Source organism: Stigmatopora argus, chromosome 13 (genome assembly GCF_051989625.1).
Source record: "Stigmatopora argus isolate UIUO_Sarg chromosome 13, RoL_Sarg_1.0, whole genome shotgun sequence".
Lineage (NCBI taxonomy): Eukaryota > Metazoa > Chordata > Actinopteri > Syngnathiformes > Syngnathidae > Stigmatopora > Stigmatopora argus.
The window spans coordinates 12975680-13002231 of NC_135399.1; the positions used below are offsets into that span (position 1 = coordinate 12975680).

At 37.6% G+C, this 26552-nt stretch overlaps 3 protein-coding genes across 3 annotated transcripts; 2 read left to right on the forward strand and 1 right to left on the reverse strand.

Annotated features, from left to right (window-relative positions):
• Positions 1-701: 701 nt before the first annotated feature.
• On the forward strand, positions 702-17361 carry dars1 (aspartyl-tRNA synthetase 1). Its single transcript, XM_077617810.1, has 18 exons — positions 702-843; positions 2917-3025; positions 4450-4479; positions 4562-4619; positions 5825-5917; positions 6656-6758; positions 8581-8683; positions 9031-9111; positions 10186-10245; positions 12546-12657; positions 13342-13476; positions 14694-14841; positions 15156-15302; positions 15392-15434; positions 15633-15713; positions 15820-15931; positions 16461-16532; positions 16670-17361. Exons 1-18 carry the CDS (start codon positions 821-823, stop codon positions 16759-16761), a joined length of 1602 nt encoding a protein of 533 aa, XP_077473936.1. The 5' UTR covers positions 702-820; the 3' UTR covers positions 16762-17361.
• Positions 17362-17948: 587 nt separating this feature from the next.
• LOC144087047 (protein lifeguard 3) lies at positions 17949-21042 on the reverse strand. Its single transcript, XM_077617318.1, has 12 exons — positions 20881-21042; positions 20090-20347; positions 19946-20013; positions 19667-19731; positions 19528-19581; positions 19109-19159; positions 19000-19039; positions 18879-18916; positions 18715-18802; positions 18342-18437; positions 18195-18248; positions 17949-18106 (listed from the first exon to the last, which is right to left on the reverse strand). The coding sequence occupies exons 2-12, from the start codon at positions 20340-20342 to the stop codon at positions 17957-17959; spliced, it is 957 nt and encodes a 318-aa protein (XP_077473444.1). The 5' UTR covers positions 20343-20347; positions 20881-21042; the 3' UTR covers positions 17949-17956.
• Positions 21043-21700: 658 nt separating this feature from the next.
• Positions 21701-26468, forward strand: pnkd (PNKD metallo-beta-lactamase domain containing). Its single transcript, XM_077617038.1, has 9 exons — positions 21701-21870; positions 22257-22372; positions 22652-22764; positions 23113-23171; positions 23479-23571; positions 23824-23987; positions 24161-24247; positions 24426-24541; positions 25260-26468. Exons 1-9 carry the CDS (start codon positions 21716-21718, stop codon positions 25431-25433), a joined length of 1077 nt encoding a protein of 358 aa, XP_077473164.1. The 5' UTR covers positions 21701-21715; the 3' UTR covers positions 25434-26468.
• Positions 26469-26552: the final 84 nt, after the last annotated feature.

Sequence of the window (26552 nt, forward strand, 5' to 3'; positions counted from 1 at the left end):
CGATGATCACATAAAACAGCTCTTATGGTGACTTTCTTTGATTGGTATTTTAGGTAGTATTTATATGGTGCTATTGGGACTGAAATGTGGATATGGAATAACTTTAGGAATATCTGGCCTTATATTTGCATATCGATTCGTTTGTTTTTTGCAAATCAATGCTTTTATTTTGGACAGGATGAACTAAGAGTGATTATCTAACTACTACAAATTAATTAATTAATTACATATGCATAGATATGTATTAATTTTCATTCCAAAAAACAAAAACATGAATTATTGAAGTGTGAAATGGGAGACATGAGCAAGTGACAGCAGTACAAGACAGTGACTTCAAGTAAACACTCTGACAATTCATTCAATTATTAATTCAGGATAAAAACTCACAGTATTCCAGCTGAGATCTTGCAGCAGTCAACGAGGAATCTCAACAACAGATTGTATTACTGTATTATTACTACAGGGAGACGCCATGCTATAATACAAATGAATTCATCTTCCCCTTAAATGGCACGTTTTAAAGGTTTCGTTTACTATAAACGAAGTATGTTTCTTCCATTACTCTTGGTGTTTTTTTTATTTTTTGGTATTGTTAAATATAGTTCTTTTATTTTGTGTCACCCTATTTATTATTAATAGTTGAACAAAGGCTCGGAACATAAGTGTTGTTTTTTGTTTTTCGCCGGACTTAAAAAGTAATCGGAAAATGGTGTTCGCTTAAAACGAGCCCTCCCTTTTCCGGTTCCTGCGCATGCTGTGACAGCTGACGCGGTGCACGCCTGTCTTCAGTAGCACACGTTCTCCAAGAAAACAGTCAGTTATGACTAAAGAAAATATGCAAGGGTAAGAAGCGTATTGCAAATTGATCATATCTAAAAGCTTTTTGCAACTAATGTTTCTCAACTTGGCTTCAGTGATATCAAAATTAGCTTTAGCTGTGTGGCATTGCCTATAGATGCTTTGGATTGCATCAGCTGTCAGAGGAAAACAAGAACAGTGTTTCAGTGTCTCCTGGTGTAATTGCTTGTAATAATGCACCGATTTATTGTTAATAGTTGCTTAAGTAACTTTTCTGCATTTTTGAACGGGCAGATCGGCTTGCTTAGTTCAAAATTATCCGTTTTTCAGCATCCAACATTGAATTCAATGCTTTTATTGTCATCATATGAGATGTAAAGCTTCACTATGAAGTGCACAAATAACAACAACAAACGATCAAACAATAAATAATAATCAAAAAATACTAAGTACTCAAAACTTAAGATTATTCTTCGTTTGAGCTCACTTGAAGGGTATGTGTATGCATATAACATCCCTGTATTTTCCTTGTATTAAACTTAACGAAATCAAACTTTAAATAACCCAAGACAACAAGCAAGGCCTTAATTTTAATTAATGGCGGCCTCTTTTCCCTTTATACTTTGCTGAGGAAATTGGCCCCAGGAAAACCTGTTGGGTAGTTTGCCGTTTGGATAATTGAGATTTCAAGGCTGAACCTGTATTTACGTACATTGGTAGATACATTCCTCTGCTGCGCTTAAGTAATTAGTTTTAATTGCCGCTTAGTCACCGTGCAATTTAAAAATATATATTTTCAAGTGCATTCCGTCCATTAATGTTGTATGTATAGTGTTGTCCGTTTCAGGATCAGGTGGAGCTATTGTAGGTACACTGTGAAGTCTGGACTGGGTTGTGCACAAGTATTCACATTCATTTTAGAAAAAAAAAATGAAATTGTGATTTTTTTCTTGGCCAAAATTGGGTTCCCATTAAATTCTAGGGTTTAGTTTATTGATTCAGTTTAATGTAAAAGCTTTATTGCTATTTATAGTCAGACTTTGCTCCCTGTTATTTCCTCTGACTAACAGTTCCCTTCCTTTAGATGAGAACTGCTGGACTGGGAAAGCCAATCAGCGATCAGCAATTCTCTATGCACTGGCATTCCTTACTCTTAATCAAAGTTAATACGAAACTCATTTAGAGAAGTGCAAAGTTCAATATGTTTATGATATGTGTGATTACATAGTTTCCTGCATCTTCTAATCATTGCCCCAGCAATTTCACTCTCCGCCCTGGCAGAAACCGTTTGATGGTTGACTGATATGAGACATTTATCTAGCACTTTATGGAATTGATTGTGTTTTTAGTTAACTTGATACCTCAAGATTAAACACATTTTTGATCGGTTTAATTTCGAACTAGTTCCATCACTGTGCTTAAGATGTTTTTCATTCGGAACAATATGATTAAGGGTTAGGAACCAGTGATGTCAACTTCATCTTTGATTTACTCGTGTGCGGTCGTTTTGTCGCCGGTCTTTTGATCGCCGTCTTTTGGTCGCCCGTTGTTTGGGTCCAGCCGACCAAAAGACCGGCGACCAAAAGACCGGCGACAAAACAAGCTAAAACAACACGGTCTATGCATCAATAAAAGCCAACAATGGCCCTGAGCAGTTTCACTGAGCGGACGTGTGATTGTATAAGAGTTTGTATGTACATGAGTTGTCCCCTTAGGAAGGGACGTCAGTCAGGGTCTTAACAAGTTCTCCAACAAAACACAATAAAAGTACGGGAAATTTGGAGCTTTTCTTTAGCCTAATAATTAATAGGGCATTAAGTATGACTAAATAATAATTCGCAGTTTGTATTTAGGGAATTTGAGCAACGATTTAAATGGTAATTATCAATAACCTTCCGGGCGACCAAAAGACCGGCGACCAAATGACCAAGTACCGATTTACTTATGCGGGCTACGCAAAATTATGTGCCGGATCTGGCCCCCTAGCCTTGATTTTGCCATCTCCATTAGAAGCGGTACATGACAATAGTCGTGAACAACTTCCTCTGGCCTACATGAGCAATATAGAAGCTGGAAGTTGGCTTGAAGTTTCAGGCTGTATTTTTCTTCCTGTCTCAGGGGGGCGGTGGCAGAGGAGGACCAGCAGGGCCCGTCCAAAAAATCCCAGAAAAAACAGCAAAAGGAAGCAGAGAAAGCTGCAAAGAAGGCTGAGAAACAAGCCAAGATGGTCAGTAGTGTTTTGTTTTTCCTAGTGTGTCACATCCGTTGGCCCCACTCACAGCTGGTAAGACTGTCGTGCGTTCTTGATGGGCATTGTGGTTCCAGGACGCTTGTTATTCAGCGAGGAGGGGAAGCAATGCACGCTATTGTTCAAATATTCCTGCCATTTTAGTTTGTTTACGTCTGCCTAAACAAAGTGTTATTTTCCTCTACATTCAGAGCATGGACCCGTTGGCTCCCACTCCACACGCAACACCCAGATAATGCTGGATAAAAAAATTATCATTGTTAAAACGTTGATTTTTATACGGTTGCCAGAACAATATTTCCAAATATGGATAAAAATCTTATTGTAATGTAATTGAATTGAATGCCTTTATTGTTTTTATACAATACAATGAAAGGTAAAGCTTCAGCATAATGTGCACACATAAATAAGTAGTCATAAAAATATTTATTTAGGATAAAAATGAAGTGAGGTAAAAAAGTGACTAAAGTAATTCAAGTCAATGGAAGTTGGATTATTCACTCCTGCATGTGGCCAAACATTTCAAACATGCATTAAAAACACCAGCACTACAGCAAATAGATGGAGAAGTAAATCTCATCGAAATATGAGCTCTGAGTTCTGTATTGCTCCTTAATAAGTAAAGTTGTGTTTAAATATAGAATAACTTGAAAGGAGTAATACAGCATTGAATGTGGAGAAGCTGCCCCCCCCCTAATTTCCGTGTTCCTGATTTTTTTCAGAGCCTTACCTAAAACAGTGGGTCACTTACGTAGTTGGGCATCCGGCATGACTCCCAGGAGTCTTCCTCTATGTAAAACTCTGGGAAAACTATCAGATAAAGTGAGACAATAAAGGTTATTGAGAGCCCCCCTTCATATGGTAAACGTCAGCAATGCTAGATTTATAAATATTAATTTGGCAAGACAATTTTTTTAATGTAGAATTCGACACAAGGTTAATTCAAAGTACTTAACATCACATGAAAAATATAAAATATATACATAAAAGTCACATTAAATCAAGTTGAACTGACAATTATTTTTTAATGGTATTTTATACATCACAATATGAAACAAAAATCATTATTGCTGCAAACAGAGGAAGAACTTGTAGGAATGTATGGGGATCAAGTTTACTGTACAGAGTAGCGTCCATTCCTTACATTGTTGTTGTATTTTATTTCATTCACTGCCATTGACAGCTACATATGTCACATCCATCTGAACTGGGATTGCTGGTATTAAATGATCATGTTTCAATGCCATTGACGATGATAGATGTCCAATCTATTTTGACTGGGAGGCCTGAAAGCTGATTTGTTTGCGCAATTTGAGAAACAGCTGTGCATTCTAAATATTAGACAATTTTCTTGAATCAAAGGTTTAACGTTCACCTTTCAATTCACATTTTCATATTTTCAGGCTGGTGATCAGAAAACTGAAGAGGAAGATGTAAGTATCTCCCAAATGTAAATGCTTTGGGTTCAATAATATATATATTTATATTTTCATATTTTCTTCTTGATATTTTCAGGATTTTGCCAAGGACCGTTATGGTGTGACTGCAATGATCCAATCCCAACAAAAGCTGGGTTGGTATAGCAACTGTTTCTACACCTCACTAAACACTGCATTTTTTTCATCTATACGAATATTTACACTTAAAGTCATCTTCTATTTTGCAAATAATTTTTCATGCAAATTTTGGAGAAAAAAATGAGTGACAGGCATTGACACTTCAATGGAAAAATGCCCGAATACATTAAAAATGTCTCAGCTGCAGGAGATGCTGAGATGCAAATTATTATTATTCAAATTCATGACCAAGAAAGCCTAATGTTAATGTTTGACAGTGAATTCCATTTTGTCCATACTTTAAACCAACAACTTTGCCTTTTATTGATGTTAGTGCTCGTGCTGGAGAAAATATATTTTAAAAAATATATATTTTTTGCTGCTTTATAATTCCTCAAGGGTAAAATACTACTCTACAATAAGCTGAATATGGTATACCAAATAAATCACAGTTCTAAACAAAGTACTGTATAAATGCACAGCAGACAATTTTCTACTGTGGTAACTCACAGTAATACCATGACCAACCTAGAAAAATAAATCAACCATTACATTAGCATGACATTTCAAAATAATGGCCCAATAATAGTTACTGCATCCAGCTGTAGTTTTAACACTTGTTTTATTGTTTTTTTTACAGTCCTGTGACTTTTTAATTATTTGTTACAATGCCAAGACAAATTTCACTCTTAGTCTGTTGTGCAAATCCAGTATTTTCAGTGATAATAAAAGCATACAAGCCAAAACCACAGCGCCTTTTATGCACCAACAGCCATAAAAAAAACTGGAATCCTTGCCACCTGCGCACTAAGCCCGGGGATGTCCACAAGGATGACGAGGGGTTGGATGGCTGAAGCCTTTCATGTGGGTTGACGCAGAGTACTCAGCCGTAATGGCTGCTTTTTCTGCCTCTCTGTCTGCCAGGTGCTGATAATAGGAATGAAACATGCCTCTAAGTGACACACTTGAGCCCAATTTGTCAAAAATCCCCCCAAGGACGGCATTCAGAAGACAGTCTCATTTGTTCCCCATGTTATTTTAAATTGTTATTATTCTCTTGTCTTAACAAGCTGGCGTACGCTTACTCTTTTTTTTTCGTCTTTTGAAAATAGCCAAGGTTATACAGAGGTTGGCTGTGCGACTTTGAATCTATACCGTAGGGAGCTGGCAAGGATTTCCAAATCATTTTTTAAAGTAATTCAATTTGTGTGTATATGTGCAGACAGAGCTTTGGTTCTGGTCAAAGACCTGACTCTTGGAAGGGCAGATGAGTTGATCTGGTTGCGTGCCCGAGTTCACACCAGCAGGGCCAAAGGTAAGATTGTCCTTCAACTTTTATTTTTTAATCTAATTTTCTTTAGTGAAATAAGTCAAGGTGGAATTACTTTTCCTACATTTCCACATACTGTACATGCGTGCCTCATCCGGCTGTTTCCCCAAGCTGAATAGTTAAAATAAATGTTAGTTGTGGTTGATATTTTGTTGCTCCTATATTCTATCACTTAGATTTTGTCATATTTCACTACAGCACTTCAGTTGGCCTCAATCATCAGTCATGATTGGCAGGCTATTACATTGCATGGTGCCAAAAATGAGATTACCTTTGACCTATTTCCTCACAAGATCACTTCCAGAGTCAAGGGTCTCTTCCCAATGCTCGTGTCTATCGTTCCCGTCCATTGTAAGGATGTCCGTGTGAACACAATAACATCCTGATTCAGTTTAGGATGAGGTGCTGCTGTTGTGGTGGGTTTATCACATCGCTGTTGTCCCCGAACACGCACATCAAAGTGCCTGGGTGGCCTTTCCCAAGGGTGCCCCTTGCTAAAATGTTTGCTCTCCTAATAAGTGTTTGTTTGCTAGGAAGGTAGCAATAAGCCCTTTGAAAGAGACAAGTTTACCTGGAGATGGCAAGATTTATTCAATTGGGACTGTGCTACTCCTCAAAACATTCATCACCTTTTCTTTGGTCAAGCTTCCATTGTGTTAGGAAGAGCGAGGCTCCCTTATAAAAGCCATTAATCTTTGCATTTGGCATTATTTTTGTCTTTAGGGAAGCAGTGTTTCTTGGTGCTACGCCAACAGCAGTTCAACGTGCAGGCGCTGGTCGCGGTAGGAGATCGTGCCAGCAAGCAGATGGTCAAGTTTGCTGCAAAGTGAGTATAGAGACTGTGTTTCCTGTTAGAGAGGTGCAAAACAATGGTGGGAAAATCCTAGGCGCTAATTGTCCGCCATCCATTTTCACACATTCTGAAAAAGGCGTGGACTGAAAAAATCAATCATTTTTCACTTGACCCACAAAAGACTCCTGTTAACAGGGTAGGGTACAGGAGTGTTTTAATGGAGTGGTTCCTGTTGAGATGGCAGATACACCAGCATGGTACTTAGACAAAGTGCACGAGAGCCAGCCATCATTATTCATTTTAGCAGCTACCAAAGGTGCTAGCCTGAGCTTTAGTCTTATGTTTACAAAGGAATACATGAACTAATTAAAAAAGACACATACCTGTCAACCTCTGCCAATAACTGCCCTTATAAATGATTATGATTCCCCTTACAAACCCCCCAAAAAACTTACAAACACCGTACGACTCGTACGGTGTTTGTAAGTTTTTTGGGGGGTTTGTAAGGGGAATCATAATCATTTATAAGGGCAGTTATCGGCAGAGGTTGACAGGTATGAAGACAGCACTTTTATAATATGTATTTTGCAAAAAAAGTTCCAATGATTGTAAAATTTGTTAATACACTTTTGGCAAGATAATTTACAAACTGTTGGAGTTGTATTACAAAAATGAAGGTTTTTGGAGATTCGCTACTGCTCATTTTAACTTCTTTGTCAGCTTGTTGATGTGTATTGCATCAGTCATGGCCATAAAACTATTGTGAAAGAGTTTGGGGGGAGCAGTCTTTTTTTTTGTGTGAATGGCTGGAACCGGTCCTATTCTTGTCATTGTATAATGAGACCATATTAATTAGCAAAAATCTTTTATGCAATCATTCTGATGATAGAGTTGTCAAGACAGCTCAGTTTACTTGGAAAATTGTCCTCCAGGCACTGTGGTCCAGCCAGCATGTTAAGCAGTTCATCTAATTTTAAAAACAGGTGCAATCCTCTTGGCTTTGCGAACATTGGTTTTGATGATTGACAACATAAGACTCTGGATTGCAAGTCAATCCTGTCACTGATGAGGGCAATGATGATATTACTCATGAACCCTTGTTGGTTGAAAGTCAGCTTCCTCTCACTTGTACAGTTTAATTAGAAGATCTTCTGGCTCTGAAACCTCAACTCTATAAAGCACTTATGTTTTGAAGAACCCTATTGAAAGTATAAAAAAGTATGTACACAGAATTCCTTGAAAGGTCTACAACTGCACTTCCATCATGCCATCTCATCTTAAATTAATGTTTATTTTGTATGGCCTGAATTACTGTCTGCCGCTGAGTCTGTCAGTGGAAGTCATTAATGTGGGATTTATTTATCTAACACTTCTACATGACAGCAAGGGGCCATGGTAGCAGCTGTTCTGGGGCCAAAAGGGACACTCACGCATCCCTCATTACTGTTGTAGAACCAAGAGGAGGGGAGGATTTAAATGCATTTTTGCTGGTCTTGAACTGCTTGACCTCATGTGTTGACAATGCTTTAGCCTTCTAGATGGACCGCACCTTGTTTAGGAAATGTCATACTAATATACGCCAACTGCGACAAATTAATTAAACAAAAGATTCACTTTATTGTACATTGAATAGAATAGTCAGGTTTCAAATAACCTCAATGGGAAACAGTCTTGCTCAGCTGTAACCTTTTAATATGTGCAATCTATAAGTTCTTCTATTTTTTCCAGTTCCACAATCATTCACTTTGGTGGGAAAATATTTTTTTCAATTTGAAAGCCACCCACACAGTTTCTAATGGAGATTCTTCTTCACCGACTGTTATTTATTCTCTTTTGTCCCACTTTCAAACACTAGCATCACCAAGGAAAGCATTGTGGATGTGGAGGCTTCCGTGAGGAAAGTGGACCAGAAGATTGAAAGCTGTTCCCAGCAGGATGTGGAGCTTCATATTGAGAGGGTACATTGCTTGACAATTTGTTATTGTGAATACAAGTGGTGCCTACTGTTAATAGTTAATAGTTTTGTTTTAACTGTGCTCCTTCATGTAAAAAATGGGTTATTGCCTTAACAGTTAGGCAGTGTCGAGTCAAGGCATCCATTTACATGACAAACATCTTCCAGCACACCACCAAATAAACATGTTGGAGGTTAAATTATACTAATGATCTAGAATTTTTGTCCACCACACTTAGATATTGCTCCATTAAGCAGTAACTGAATCTTGATACAATTGATAGTTTTTATTAGTTATTTTTCAAGATTTGGATTTAAAAATATATATTTTATTTTTAACCCTCCCCACAGATTTTTGTCATCAGCCAGGCAGAGGCCCGCCTCCCCTTACAGTTGGAGGATGCTGTTAGGCCTGAAGGAGAAGGGGACGAGGTAAGGATGAAATAGGACTTTCGAGGAATGTTCCTTTGTCATGGACAGTCATTTTATTTATTTTTTTAATTATTAGTAGCAGATATGGTTGAGTTTTGTTTGAAATTAAACGTCAGGTCAGGCCAACATGGGCCTGTGATTTGCTAAGATAAAGAAAATGAAGAAAAGGCTCTATTTATTTTTTTATTGCATAATTACTGGAAATTTATAGTCCAAAAGTGGAAAAAGTCATAACTCTGTTGATGGCATTCATAAAAAGAAATTAAATACTCCATTTAGAATGCCGTTTTCGTCAACTCTCTCATCCAATAATATCTTATTTTCATTTTTCTGCTGTTGCGGTGTTTGAATTTAATTTCTGACAGCATAAAAAATGAAATGGCTCATTGTTGTTTGGCTACCACGCCGAAGGTTGCAGCTGCAGTATCACCCCAGGTGTTTTCTGCTGGGATGTCACATGCCAGTCGCACACTTAAGCCTCAAATGCCGTCCTGAGAGACCGACCTTAACAGGCTGTCTGCCCGTCTGTCTAACCCTTTGTCCCCCCGTGAGGGGCTGGTGGGACTAGGATGTGGCTACACCGCCTATTAGCTCAAAGCCCAGTGGGTCCTCCGAGGAAGCCCGACATGCATAACCCTGGAAGCGGTGGCTCCTCCTGTGATGAAAAATTTATTCTTCCATTTGTGTGTTTTTTTTCCTTTTTTTAACATATTCCCACCATGCCAGCTGTCTTTTGTTTCATTAGGCCGTCTCCTAAAAACAAAGCCACTACCTTTTTTGGTCCATCTTTTGTTCTGGTTAGCTTGTCTTGGCTGCCAGTGACAGCGACAGACGTCTGATTAATTTGAACTTGGAGCGCTGGCAGCCAATGATTCACTTCCATAACTCCCATTTCAAATAGCTTGACCAGTATAGTCTCCTGATAATACTTGACTGATGGTTTCCATGACCGGTAATACTGTACTTTCTACTAAAATCTTGACACATCGCACAAAGATGTCATTGTATAATCTGGACATATGTGACCGCTGCTTTGAATATTTCATAAGATAAAACAGCTTTTGTTTTCCACAGGAAGGAAGAGCAACTGTCAACCAGGACACCAAACTGGACAACAGAGTGATTGATCTCAGGGTGAGTTGTTGTGTAGATCAATGTTTCTTAACCTTTTTTGAGCTGGGGCACACTTTTTGCATTGGAAAAAAAATCTTAAAGTACAACACCATCTGAAAATCTAAAATATATAAATAAAATAATGCCAGTAATGCCAGTTCAATTGCATTTGATGTCTGCTGCTGCCAATGGCAGTGAGTAAGTTAATCATTTGAGTTAATCACTGTCTAGTTTTTATCAACAAATGAATATTTAAAGAAATAGGTTGTTTTAATGTATTGACATATCAATGTATACATTTGTGTGGAGCTATTTTGAATGGCCACCTATTGGTGTAGAGGTTCACTTGCCTGACTTTTGGTGCATACTAATCTGCCTTTCTCCCAAAATCAGCTGGGATAGGCAATGGCAAAACCCTGCAACCCTTATGAGGATGTGCGTTACACAACATGAATGAATGGCTGTTGAATGTTATTGTTAGTTGAGCAACTGCAGATGCAAAGAGATAAAATGTTTTAATTTCTGCCTCCTACACACGTACAATACACAATGCGGGAAGGTTTTCTCAGCACATCCCAAAGTACTGCATATTACAGCAATACCTGTTCCTCTAACACTTTATGCTTTGAGTCTGTGGACACATCAGTTTCCAGTGAAGCTATAAAATGGTTCTCCCACTTACAGGCAGACTTCCCATAACCATAAAACAGCCAATGGCTAGTAGCTAAAGACTATTTCTACAAGCTGTTTTCTTCCTGAGCACAGGAGAAATGACTTACTTGATTTCATTTAGATTGTGCAAATTACTTTGACCAAACTGTGTTCTATTGTTGAGTAGACAAGTCTGGTAATTTTTATAGCCATTACTTTGACATTGTATATTGTACAAAATCTCCCTGCTTATCTATAATCTTTTAGTCATTTACTAATACAAAGATAAATCTTGTTTTTACCATTTACTAGTCTCAAGAGAAGGACCTTATTATGATCTATAATTCACTTCACTAATGCAGCAGAGCCCAACAGATCTAGCATCCGAGATTCAATTTATTCAGTTTGAAATAACGGCTATACAAGTGACTAAAAAGGACAGAGTGTGAGTGCTGAGACAAATGTTCTTCATGCCTTATGAAACTTGCCTGCTGTAAATTTCCACCACAGTGCAACCCGTCTTGGTTTGAGTCCGTTTTTTGTACTGCTTTGAACTGTAACAAAGTGTTGGTGTTTGGTTAGCTGATCCCCAACGTCTCACCTTGCCACCCACTCACTGGGTACACTCAGGTGTAGTTGTGGCCGTTAAGAGACATCCTGTATATGACAAGTCGATGGTTGTTTCCGTATGTTTAATAACTAAGCATCAGGGGTGCTTTTATTTACTTACCGATTCCCATTGATGGTGATGGAGGAACCAGTTGCTCTAAAAATTAGTTTTTACTTTGAGATATTACCAGTTCCAACACTGAAACTAAAGACACAAGTCAAAAACCTTCCTACGGTTCTAACAGATTTTATATAATGTTATAAATGAACTTGTTTGCTGAGATGGACTGTAATAGACATTCAATCCATTTGTACTGCATCGGCTAGAATTGATTAATTGTTTCCAAATTAATTGGATTAGGGTTGAATTTTTATAACACTTGGGGTAAAATCACAACTTCTAATGTGTTCAGAATATATTAAGTGGGGTTAAGGTTACATTTCTATTCATGGGGTTATTAAATGTATGTATCCATCTTGCTCCAAGACACATTTCTTCTATTTGTAAAAAAAATAACCATACATATAATATCTTGAACCTCAGGACCATTTTCAAAAAACAAATGGAAAAATGATCACATTTTTGATGTATTCAACAGGCAAAATTACAAACAATAACTTGGTGTATAACCAAGGCGAGACAAAGTTTCAAATGCAGTTGCAGGGTTTAAATCAAGGAATGTTGCCTATCTTTTCAACTGTCACCCTATAAATTCCCTTGAGACACTTTGTGATGAAAGGCTGTACAAATAAACTTAACAAGTGGACCACCCACTGAAAGGTTAAGGTCCTTTCATTTAATACCTGGGGCCATAAACCAGTAAAGCAGTTTATTCTTGTATGTTAATGAGTTGTTTTAGGGCAGTGTTGAATTAGTTTTGACAGGGTCGGTCATGGTTTCGGCGATTTTACTTTACAGGTATCCATTTCTTTTACTTTTACCCTATGGTGTCCCACAACTCCTCTTCCTCATAACAGATTTTATGCATCTCACAAGTTTTGCTATACTTTTGCATTTGAACTAATTTCATTTTAACAATGTTTGCTTATGCTTCTGGCAGACAACTACAAGCCAGGCCATCTTTCGCCTGCAATCAGGAGTGTGCCAACTTTTCAGAGATACCCTCACTAATAAGGGCTTTGTGGAGATTCAGACACCCAAAATCATATCAGGTACACATATTCACTCAGCATGTTCCTTTGGTCTTGAAACTCTGTAATGTTTTAGTCCAACATACTCATTTTCTTTATTAGTTTTTATTAACTTGAGAATGCCGGATTGCTTGGCATTTTGTTGTCAACACCTTTAGATAAATGTTTAAAAAATAAAGTAACGGTAAGAAAATGTATTATTATGATTCCGCACACTTATTTGATACTGTCTAAATATTGGTAAATAAAATATAACCCTTTCCCCATTTCTTAAATCACGATGATTTATGTATGGCTCTAACTTCATGTTAAATTTGTTTTCATACTGTTTAAACACACTCACACCCAAAGTGCGCAATTACACTACACTTTCACTTCTTTCTTTCAGCAAGAGCCAGCCAATGAAAATGACTAAATCTGGTGCCACATAATTCAAAAGCGGCGCCTTTTTTTTGAGCGGTAACTGTAAATCCGCACGATGTACTTGCAAAAACCCACACCTTCCTGTTTGCCAACACCTATGACACACACAACTGTTTGCGAAATTACGTGGGCTGTTTCCCTACTATTGTTAATGTATAAGTGCCAGATAAACATGTTTGCGTCAAACCAATCTGTTGGTTATTTAAAAAGTGTTTGTCTTTTCACTAGAACTTCAGGTGAATGTTAACTTTACAATGACAAAACTTTTTTCCCCAACTCCAGCTGCCAGCGAAGGTGGAGCCAATGTGTTCACGGTTTCGTACTTTAAGACCAGTGCCTACCTGGCCCAGTCTCCTCAACTGTACAAACAGATGTGCATCTGTGCTGACTTTGACAAGGTCTTCTGTGTGGGTCCAGGTAAAAAAAAAAACACCCAAAATTAAAAAGTATGATGTGCCACACTATATTAAGTAATGAGCTACCATTAATTGTGATATGCAACCCAGATCTGCTTTAAAAATGACCATTTTTTATATTGACAAATACTAACTTTTGCATGTTAGCACTTATAGCACTGAAATTAACCGAAATAGACTAGCAGCCTTTCTACTATTCCTACAAACGGCTTTAATTTGGTCTCATAAATGAACTCATTGCCAATTGACTTTTGCCATCATAGGCAGCTATTACACACATTACAATCAATGTATTGCTAACATTTACTGCATTATAAAGGTTCACTTCAGTCCATAGTCAACTGTCACTGACGTAATGTTACTCACTTGCTCCCTTGATCGCAGCCATCTCTACTAGTTGAAATGTATTGGCTTTCTATTGCTGTCATTTAATACCAGCGGTCCCAATTCAATCTATCCCATTATTTTTCGGTAAATGGCAGATACTCTATTTCCCCCACCAGGATAGGGGCTAGACTTGTTTTTTTGCTTCTGTCCACAAGGGAAATCAAAGGACTTCAAATCATCACTGAATCTCTGGTTTAAATCTACTTCACCTTGGCTTCCGTAGTTAGAATTCAGGATCAGTTCTGTGGTTGTGGAATTCTGTAGCGAAGTCCACTGAGGAACAATTTCATGGAAGGAGAGTGTAGGTCTCAGGTAGAGAAGAGCAGATGTGATGCCTTTTTAATTTCTTATTTGGAGGTCAGATCTGCAGATATAGAAGGATTAAAATACCACGGTGAACAGTTCACACTCATGTGCCCTTTTCATTTTCAAAGGTTATTATTATTATTTTTATTTTTGCAGTTAACAGCGTTTGCATTTAGCCTGGTTGGGAAACACATTTGGAAAAAATATTCTGGATGTGAAAGCGTTAACTGATGTATCTTTTTTAATAATCTCACTCCTACGTGATGTAAATAATTAACCATTTTCTAGATGGCCAACAGCAATTAGTAGCTAATTATGTTTGGCAGCTAATTATTCCTGTTTTGGTCACAAGTGTCAGTCATCATCAAGGTAGCTGTCAATCAAAAAATAAATAAGACGGCAACTTTGTGCTTCACATTCACAATCAGAAATTAATGGAATTCCTGATCGATAATGCTACTCTGCTTTTTCTTGATTTTTGTTTTATTTTATTTTTTTGCTAACATCTGGTGTCGATCATGTCAGTTTTCAGAGCCGAGGATTCCAACACTCATCGTCACCTCACTGAGTTTGTGGGTTTGGATATTGAAATGGCTTTCAATTACCATTATCATGAGGTCATTGAGTCAATCACTGACACCATGGTCCAGATCTTTAAGGGGCTGAGAGACAAGTAAGCACTTTTCTTCTTTCAGAAATGATAAGGTGCCGCATAAGTTTAACATGAGCTCAACCTTGACAGACGTTTTGTATGAAAAGGCCAAATATTGTATTTCCTTTTGCTCATTATGTGCGGTCAGGCATTTGTCAGTTTATGAAAAGCACCTCCACATTCAATGAGATGATGTTCCATTTGGTTTTAGCTCCGCCTAGCGGTGGCATTCAGCAGCATACAGATAATGATGAGCTTCTGTGCTTTGTCAAGAAGAATTATAACCGGTTTGGAACAGTCACTAGATTGTACTAAGTTCTATCTGTTTGTTTTAGCTTCCAAACTGAGATCCAGACTGTGAACAAGCAGTTTCCCAGTGAGCCTTTCAAGTTTTTGGAGCCCACTCTGAGACTGGAATACAAAGAGGCATTAGTCATGCTGCGGGAGGCTGGCGTGGAGATGGGTGACGAGGAAGATCTGAGGTTAGGAGTGATCACAGCTAGTAGATCAAAGCCTGAATGTCATAAGTACGAAATAGTGAACAAGTATTGATATATACGTGTTTTTGTAGTACACCAAACGAAAAGCTACTTGGTCGCCTTGTCAAGGAAAAGGTAGGTTCACATTTATTATATACCCATGTCCGTGCCATATCATGTCATAATTTTATCCTTTTAATTCTTTCTTTGCCATTTATAACAGACATCCAATCATGTGCCTCTTTTTATTCTTCTGAATTATTTTATCACGAGATATCTAATCTATTTGAACTGTAAAGGCCACTGAGTTAATACTGTATATTTTCCCTCTAGTATGATACCGATTTCTATGTTCTGGACAAATACCCACTGGCTGTGAGACCTTTCTATACCATGCCTGATCCCAGCAACCCTGTAGGTGTTTCTCTGATGCATAATGACAATGTTTACTGGATTTTCCTGTTTATCTGTAGGAAATGTGCAGCAATATTTACCTTTTTTTGTATTGTTTGAAATACAGAAAAATTCAAACTCCTACGACATGTTCATGCGCGGAGAGGAAATCTTATCAGGAGCTCAGAGAATCCACGATCCTCAAATGCTGACTGAACGAGCCATGCATCACCAGATAGGTAAGAACTTCAAGGGGATAAAGTAGTTGAAGGCCACTGAATGGGTACATAGTCAAGAGTCATGCAATATTAATATTGCATTTTCCTCTGGAATCAGTGAAATAATAAAAATTATTTTTTAATTAACTTAGTAGAAAAGCAAATTGAAAAAAATCCAGAAGTTATTTTTCCATTCATTCATTTTCTGAACCGCCGAACCACTCGGTCACCCATTAAATTCATTCTAAATAATAAAATTAATAATGACATATACTATTTTTTCAAGGGAATAACTAAGGCATTTTTTGCATACACAATATTTTTGACCTCATCTACATATCATCTACCCTTGAGCAACAATTAAAAGTGCAGTAGCACTTTGTTTAAAGTGCATGAAGCGCTTTTACGGGTTGTCTCCCTCTGTAGGTGAAACCAAACAAGTGAACAAGTGAAGTCTAAACCATGGCCATGTTTCGTAAATGTTCAATAAAAGAAAAAAAATGTAAAAAGTAATTCATATGCAACTCTTTTCTTGTGTTAAACATCACAGACCTGGAGAAGATCAAATCATACATAGACTCCTTCCGCTATGGTGCTCCTCCACATGGCGGTGGAGGCATTGGTAAGTAATACTGTACTGATACATTTAGAATGTTAAATGTCTTAATTCTCTTGATGTATATGATCATTGAAAGGATTATTTTATCTCTATTTTTTGTCTAAATGTCATATAACTTGGTGAACTATGACCCCTTACAGGCCTGGAGAGAGTCTGCATGTTGTACCTGGGGCTCCACAACGTGCGCCAGACTTCCATGTTCCCCCGTGACCCCAAACGCCTGACACCTTGAAAATGTCAAGCCATCTTTTTCTTAGCAGATGACAAGTCATAACGGTGATGGTAAACTACTAATTCACAATGCTGGTGTAATGGGTTAGTGCCACTTTTTAGGACACTAACATGGAACTTGGATTAATTTTTACTATAAAAGATCGAATACAGTGCAACAGTAGGGAGCTTTATTGATTGTCTTGGATTGTCAGTTTTCTTAACAACATATTACAGTGAAAAGAGAGGAGGCGTGCACTCATGTAAGGTTGGAAAGATGCACTAGTTAACTGGTCAGCATCTCTTCTTAATATACAAGTGTCTGGTTCAAGTCCTTACTACCTCCAACTAAGCATAGTTGTCTCCTACAGTTTACCTGTAACAATAATGTTTTTTTAAATCAAATTAAAAACAAATCATGACTTAAGAATATTTTTTGAAATCACAAAGCTCTTATCTTTGTGTCCATTATTTTCTTAAATTGTTAGAAATCTTAACAGAAGAAAGTTGGGATTTCTTTAACAAGTACCAGCAGTCTTTTTTAATGCAACAGTAACAGTGCAAAGTGCTTAAGTGTTGGCGACAAAACAACAATGTGACAATAAAACATTTACAGCTGGCAGTTGGAATAGTTGGTTATAATATAAGCGTTATTGGTCTTTATATCTTTCAGCCATTTGTTTTGTCAAGCTTTTATCCGGTGTTCTCATTTAACCAGAAATGAGAAATAAAAAAAATAAAAAAACATAGTTTTCCCCCCAAAATTTATGTTGCGCAATGCGAGAAATGTTAATTTTCTGCTGCTTTTTATTGTGGCTGTAGCAAAGTCAATAATCCTAGCTTGTGCTACAATTGGAAAAAAAATCTGCTGGCGTTCTTCACCGTCATAATTTCTTGTGTTGTTAAATACAATCCTCAAACAATTAATATGAATCCATTCTGCTCATTAATTAATGTAGAGATCAAGTATCGGCGTGTAATGTTTCCAAATCTGAAGTACTCGATGTTGCACTAGCTAATAAAAGGCTAGAACATTATTATCCAATTTTATCACTGGCCCAATCAAATAGCAGAAGAAGGAAAAAGGATTGTGTTGCCTTTTCCTTTTTCAGAAATTAGAAGGAAAGGAGAAAAACCAAAATAAACAAATGGCCAAAAGATACACGGACCATTATGTCCAGACTTCCATGAGTAGATGTTGCTCTTTCTCCAAGAACTCATTCGGTTGCAGAACCACTGATTTGAAGGACGAAGAGGAAGATGTGAACAATGTCAATGTAGAGAGAGAGAGCTCCGTAAATGTAGTCTTCTGGGCTTATTGCCAATTCTCGGTTTCCGATGAGAAGTTGCGTGTTGTATACTAAAAACTAACAGAAAAAAAACAGAAAAAATATGTTTTGTTACATAGAATGTGTGCTTGTTCATTTACGCTTAAAAGTGAATGTTGGAACTCACCAATGTGTAAATAATGGCTCCAATGGCAGCATAAACCATATGAAGCCAAGGCACCTGTTGAAAAAAACAATGCCTCTCAGTTGTTAATTTGTCATGAAAACGCCCTGCCGAGCGCCTGCTTTCTTTGAGAAATATTAAAGTCCTCACGTAGTGGAAGGAGAGCACAATGGCTGTCACAGCCCCAATGATCACCAGCAGAATGGAGGCAATACAGAGAAATCCCCCGCAGGAAGTGAAGTCAACCTGGGAAGAAACACATTGGAACAGAAGCATAACGCTGAACTGCTCGAAGGTGCACCAGAATCGTGGTTATAATGAGACTTAAACTTTCTGAGAGTGGATATGAAGTGTTCTACAGCAAAGATCTGACATTTTTTTCATCTCAGTTACATCAGATAGGCAGATGTCTCCAGAAAAAAAATCTCATGAATAGTTCATAGTTGCAATCTGAGACAGGCATTCTTTTATACACTGATGACAATGCTGAGACATGCAGACTTTTTTTTTTACTTCCATCTACCTTGGTTTGAAAGCAGAAGACTGTGACAGTTACACAAACTACGGCTGTTATTCCCATGGCAAGGAGGACAGCTTTTGTCTCATAATAGCTGCAAAAAGAAATGGATTATTTAAAAAACAAAACAAAAAAATTAAAAAGACATGATTAAAATCTATCCAGCAAACCTTGAAATTGTCCCTGACATGTAAGACAGGGCAACAGTCTGCGAAAAAAAAAAATCATACAAAGCATTTTACTGTTTTACAATTTGTTGTGCCATATTACAAAATAATCATCAGTACTCACAAAAACTCCCAGCAATACCAGATTCCATGGGAAACGTCTCCTAAACACACATTGTAATGGTTATCTTATAAAACTCAAAACCAATCTTAACATTTAAATTCTATGATACCTTGGCTCTTTGCAGCAGAGGAGAATGCAGTAAACCATGAAGTAAACTACACTATAAAGAAAAAAACATGTTTAAGGTATTACTTCGCATTGATTGTTTTGTGGGATACGAGAATCTCAGAATCATATGAATTCTTGTTTCAAGACCTTTGTATTCCTCAACTTTGCATTTAACAGCCATAACTAATGAGTTAATAAAGCACTACCTCTACTTACGAATGCCTCTAAAGATGAAATTTTCAGGTTGCGAAGAACTTTAATATGCAATTAATTAATTTTAAAGTAGAGGCACCAGTCTTTAGTGGATTTTTTAAAACTTTTACAGTGCAGTTGATGGCCCCTAGTGTCCAACACATTCTCTTCCAACCCTATCAATTTAAAAGCATTAACATTTCCATTACTGTGACTTTGTTAACTCACAGGGATGCCCAATAGATTCCAGGGTACTTGATAACAAACATCTTCACCGGATCACTATAGAAGTGCAAATACATACAAGAGATGAATCAGAAAGGAGAACACTAGCAGGGCCATTAGGCAAATATCGGTTAGTGCTTACACAAATGTAAAGACTGCCACAACTGAAAAAGTGACAGTGAGCTGAGCCGCTAAAATTAAGTAGACCTGCCAAGCAAGCACACAAAAAAGTCACAAAATGTTAACTAAAATAAAGAGAAAATTAACTAACTTCAATTAATAAGTGTCGCAATGGCTCTATGCACAGATGCAAATTAAATTGTTGTATTAGACGTTTGCATGCTAGTTGCAGTCCATGTATAGAATTCGCTTTTGCTCTATTAATGCTGTTACATTTACGACTTCATAGAAAGTTCAGTACCTTTCTGATAAAAGAATGTCGAACAGATGTAGTCTCCCACTGTGAGCTGAAAGACCCCTCCATTTCCCCTGCAAAATCAGGAGTAGAAAACATTTTTTGAGGAGAAAAAAAATAATTCACTGCAGAGAAATGTTTCATCCTTACCGGGGTTGGTTGCTGGCAGCCCGCCGGACAGAGTGGGCACTGCGGTGGGCATTCCAGATGGAGGTAAGTCAGGCACTGACCACATGCCAGCTTGGGCCCAGTAGCTGGGAGGGCTGCTGGAGTACATGCCAGAACCAGGACTGTAGGACGGAGGTTGTGACTCGACTGAACCAGGGTGAAGTTGGTTGGGCTCATACTTGGGGTGCTGGAGTGCATCTTCATAGGTTGGAGGACGATCTACTTTGGATGTCATTGTTCCTTAAAGACAAAAGACCATGTGTCTTTCTGGTTCACTTGTAAAAACTGCAGTATAAAAGCAACAATGATGGACCACTTTTTGTGTCATCTAAACTGCATGCCTACGTCGAGTGGTTGGTGTGTTGGCCTTGCAACTCTGGGGTTGAGGGTTTGATCCTAGCTGGGTCCTAATTTTGTGGAGGTTTTTTTTGGGTGCTCCTTTTTCCTCCCACATTCAAAAAAAAACATGCTGGGTAGGCTGGTTGAAACCTCTAAAATTGACCCTAGGTATGAGTGTGAGCGTGTAGGGTTGTCTTTTGTCTCCTTGTGCCCTGCGATTGGCTGGCCACCTATTCAGGGTGTCCCCTAATGGTTACCAGCACCCCCCGCATCCCTTGTGAGGATCGGTGGTTCAGAAAATGAATGAATGAATAGACTGCATGCAAGATGAAGAAAATATAAAATATTGAGTGGGATATTACTTAATGAATTCAGATGCAGAGGAGCCACAAAGTTGTGGTAAGCAAATAGAAGCATAATGTAAGGTTCCATACCTGCTTAGTGCTGTATTCTCCTCTTCTAAATGCGCACCTCACTTGTCCCCTTGTGTCATTGGATATGTGTTTTGTAACTTACACTAGTCAACACTGTGTCATATAACGGATGCTCCTGTTGCGCAGGGCCGTGTAATTCTTTTAGAGAAAAATTTGGCGCAGGGGTAAATTTGTTATCGTGCCGGGTAATAACATCTAATTCTCTCAAGGCGTTTTCTATCTAATAAAAATAATGTCATAAAGGTAAAAGAGATTTGACATTCTCTACAGAGCAGGCCAATGTACAGAGTGCTTCTAAAGAACCTCCATCAGATTTTGCAAGGTGGCATTAAAATAAAAGGTTAGTTTTCATATACTGTATGCAGAATAGAATGTAATTATGTATATCAATGTTTCAGGAATACAATGGTAATTTGGTGAAATACAGTTAATACTGACAATTTCAAGTCTAACTTTTAGAAGAATATATTATTTTATATTGATTTACGAAATTATTTATCTGTTTTTATGGTTTCAGGGTTGCAAGTGCTAATTTAATCTCAAGGTAATGTCAAAGTTACTTTTTGATCAATAGAACTGTTTATTTTTGAAGCAAATATGGTTCATCTGTCAAGGTCAACAGGTTAAAGTACATAATATTTAAAAATACATATTTTCAGCCTTTTAACATTGAGAAAATAAAATAATATACACTTTATTAAAAGACATAAAGGAGATGTTTTTTTTAAATAAAAGGCAAACAAAAATAATCTTTTTTTAATCTCCCCTAAAAAGAATTGTATTTACGTTGTGCGCGTCTTTCTGACGTCATCGTGTTTTTCCGGGCTCAGACGTGATGGCGTTTCCTGGCTGGTTTTCTCTGATAAGTCTAACTGCGTCTTTCCTCTCGCTATGTTTACTATTCCGGTTCAGACGCCCTGTGAAACAATTTTGGAGGAAAATTATTAGCACGATAATGGCTCGCACAGAGAAGCCGCTTTTCCGGATGGCGTAAGTTGAATCTAACTAGAACCAGCATAATGTTCTGTAGTGTTGTTTTGTGTTTGACAGGTTGATTTGCTTTAGCGTAGCATCATCTAGTGTTAGCTCGGGGGCCATTAAACGCCATCACATTCCATCGTTGTGGTATTTGTTTACAAATTTGTCGCTGCATCTACTTTAAATGTGTTGTATGACAATGTAGTACAATATAAGTATGTAATTCAGTGTAGTATAGTATATATTCCTGATACTGCCGAAGTGATGGTTGTCGTGATTAATAAGGAATTAGTAGACCATGTATAATGAGCATTTTCTATGGTGCAGTAACTTTTGATTTCCCCACATTTACAGGAAATCCCATTAATGTATTTTTCTTCTTCTGATTTATTACTAAGGTACACGCTGTACACCAAGACCAAGCTTGGTTACATGTTTTACAAAAGGCAAATGAGGAAAGCCCGGGAACGCTACCCAACTGGACACTCTACTGGTTTACCAATGGAACTAAGTGGTATGACACTGAAAATTGTTATGTTAAATTTATCATGGGAAGCTGGTCTGTGTACAGTTTCAAAGGTCCACATGATCTTGAATATTTCCAGCTAGTCTGCCTTCCTCTAATTTGATCAAATATGCATGTTAGGTTCGTTAAAGCTTTAAATCTGCCTATTGGTGTGCATGCATGCGACTGTAGTTAATGCTCTGTATGAATGTTACCTGAATGGATTATCTAGTGATCTAATATAGTTTTTTTCTTATGCATCTGTTTCGATCCTTTGCCCTCAAACAGGTATGAAAATTATTCCCATCCCTGTCCTGTCAGACAACTACAGCTATCTTATAATTGACACCACGTCCAGCGTTGCAGCAGTTGTAGACCCAGCAGACCCTCAAATTGTTCAGGTGATGATGCTTTCTTAGTTTTGCACTGCTGTGCCGAAAGAAGCATCAATCTGCCATTTTACATGTCTTTCTATTGTGAAATAAAAGCTCTTAAACTTGTACATTTGAAACAATACACACACATCTTAGGTTTATTAAATATCCCCAGGGTTACTTTTGAGAAAACTCAAAATTCCACGTTTAACCACATTACCAGACACGGTTAAAAAGTCTATGCTTTTATAATTTATTTTGTAGCAACAAGAGTTGAGAAATATGCTAGAAAGGTGGATCATTTTATATTTAATTGTGGTAATTAATTTTTAATTCACTATACAGTGATTTTTAACAGCTTTCCTATTTTTTTAGGAAGTCCTAAAGGAGGAGGGAGTGACGCTCGAAGCTATTTTCTGTACACACAAGCATTGGTAAGCAGTGTGTTACTTTTTTTGCATTGTGGTGAAAATAAATGGTAGCCACAGCAAATTCCAAAAGCGCTCTACAACACAAAATCTCTCTAAAGAATGATTCATTTTAATTAAGACCTGTTCAATATGCATGCCCATATAGTGCAAACTGTATTCTATCAAGCTTTATAAGTTTACCACACCCAGCGCTTGGAATATATCAAGTTTGACCGAATATCCGTGCTCTCCACAAATCAAGTCGACAGGTTAAAGGGAATTGTCGAGTCAAATCACCACATTCACTTGCCACTGTCTCTGTAATCTGCAGGGATCACAGTGGGGGAAACAAATTGCTCCAAAGGCTTCATAGCTCATGTAGAGTTTATGGAAATGCGGCTGATAACATTCCTGCTCTGACCCAGTAAGTCCAGCTTCCTCAATGTAGCGCACATTAATTGAAAAAAAGGAACATTGACTTCGCAGTTACTTATTTTTGGTTAGATAAGCTGCATTTGAGTTCACGTATTTTGATAAGATAGATGTGTCATGTTTTCCTTGATGAATAATTCTTTCATCTTCATTTTTTTTTGCTCATTGAATGAACACATTTATTTCCACTTCCTTATCTGAAGTGCCAAGTGTTTGTGACATATTTCTATTTGTGTTTTATTAGCCCTCTTTCACACGAGGACTGCGTAATGGTCGGGTCTTTACGCTTTACGGCCCTCTTCACGCCAGGACACACAGTGGGCCACATGATTTACCTGCTGGATGGGCGGGCATTGGGTGCCCCCTCCAGTCTTTTCTCTGGTGACCTGGTTTTCCTCTCAGGATGTGGTAAGTACAGCAGAAATAATGATTGCATTTGGCATAAAATATTGCAATATTTCTCCTCTTTGCCTCTCCAACATTTTATCAAGTTTGTACTTGGTCGCCGCTAAAACATAATTGCACCCAAAAATGTGACTTATACTCCAGTATGACTTAATGTGTGTTTCTGTTGTTCGAAGGGAGGATGTTTGAAGGCAGTGCCACCACAATGCTGTCTTCACTTGACACTGTCTGCTCCTTAAATGATCAAACCTTTCTTTGGCCTGGTAGGAAATTCTCTGACACACACACACATGCATCAATGTTAATATGCAATAGGGCAATTTTTATTCCTGACAAAACAGTACAAGTAATTAGCCTCCAATTAATGTCAATTTCAGTGCATAATGCACACTTAAGTCGAATTATGCTGAATTTTCCGCTTGTACTTTTGGCACCACTCAGGTCACGAGTATGCAATGGACAATCTGCTGTTTGCTGCTGAGGTGGAGCCCCGCAATACTGCCAGGGAAGACAAATATCAGTGGGTGCTGAAGCAGCGAGGGCAGAAGCTGTGCACGGTGAGAGTGATACGTCCCTGCTCTTGTCGGGCAGCCCGGGGCTTTCTAATTTAGAGATGCCGGAAGGAAGGCCTTATCACATTGTGCATACAGTCTGTCAAGGCTATATTTGGACAATATTGCAAAGCTAAGGTTACGTGATAATATGTTGTGCGTGTTGGTCATCTGGTTTGGTACGTTTAAGAGTGAAATGTAGACGTTTGAAAAATAACGGACGGCTGTGAAATTAGGTTTGTTTATCACTAGTAGTCATGCAATCCGGGATTGATAGCGAAGAGCAAGCACCTGTTTATTCGCTGTCAATCTTCCAGTTCAAATGGATTAGACGTCTGTCGATGTTCATGGCAGCCAATGAGTTCATAGCAAATTTTTGCCAATGTACTTTTCATTTTCTATTTATTTTCTCTTTCATTTGTTATATATAACAAAAGAAGAAAAAATTGAAAACTCTTAGCTTTTATTTTTCTTTATTTCTAATAAATGTCAATGTTATTATTATTATTTTTTAAAGAGGAGGGGAATTAACAAACAACAAAAATATTTGCTCTCTCTAGTCCTTGATCTTTTATTGACAACTGCAGACATTTTTATACTATTTTGGTGGGAAAAATGACATCACTGCACATGATATAACTTCATGGGCTGCACAAAATGATGTGCCAGGCTCTATGTTTGATATCTGTGATTTAGATAAAATCTATTTCTACTTGTTTTTCAGTGTCCTTCAACTGTTGGAGATGAGAAGGCGTACAATCCTTTCCTTCGCAGCCACCTTCCAGAGCTCCATCTGGCACTGGGACTCCACCAATTTGAGGACGAGGACTGGACTTTGTTCCGAGCTCGAGTGCTAGAGGAGCTACGCAAGTGTAAAGATCATTACAACAAGAGATGATAAGATGTCAGAATATGGAACTGTTGATGCAAGCCATAATGTGTTGGCCACTACTGTACAAGGACTTGGTTAGCTTTGCTGTAAAAGAGTGCAAGTTTTTCTACCATCAATTTGCACAATTGAATTTTGCATTATAAAGCAGTAGTGCATTTATCACATTTCCATGTGTATTGTGAACTTATTAGGATTACCATATAAGATGTGACATTTTATAATGACAATTTGCACACACATACATTATCAATAGAGCCAAATTACCTTGTAGAAAAGGAGTGATGTCAAAAGGTTATGCAGTTATGTAATGTACTATTATTTCCAGCATAGGGTTTTTAGTCATGAAACAATAAAAAAAATAACTTAGTCTTTTATCCTAATATTTTCTTATAGTGCATTCAGTACATCTCATGTAAGTGTGGCTATAGTAGGGTACCTTTGTTCGCCACAGGAATGAACAAATGCAAAATCAGTTGCAGGTTTTTACCACCTTAACGCTTGCCTTTTCTGTTCCAATTGTTTTTTGTTTTGTTTTTTAAATGATAAAACAATCACTGCGCTTTATTGCCCCGTGCATTTTGCTGTGAGGTAACGAAAATATGTTTAATATTGTGTATTTACCAAGTGACACAGAATGATTGATTTTGGAACTGTTTTTAAGGATGAATAATACATACTATATATAGGGAAATTAAATTTGTATTGCTTTCTTAATAAGCATGCTCTCTCTCTGCACATTTATTTAAATTGAAACTTAAATGCATTAATGAAATGCAGCCTATTTCTGGTGATGGAAAAGAACAAACCTGGAAGATAGAAAAGCAGCTAAGATTTTTTTTCTGTGTTCTAAATGTTAAAAGCCAGAGCAGAATGTCCCCTGGTGACAGTTGACTAAAATGTTATTGAGTGTTTGATGCTGTTGCACATCTGATTTGCATATGTTTGAGTTCAAAACACTACCGCGCGGGAAGCAGTTTGACTTTAGGTTATATTTTAATGAGGAAATATTCAAGTAAACTTTTCCAATAGACTGTAGAGCTATTTGGCCTGAAACCTGACGTCTTTTTTTCCACTTATTCAAAACAACAAATATAAAATATTCTACCATAGCTAAATTTTCATACA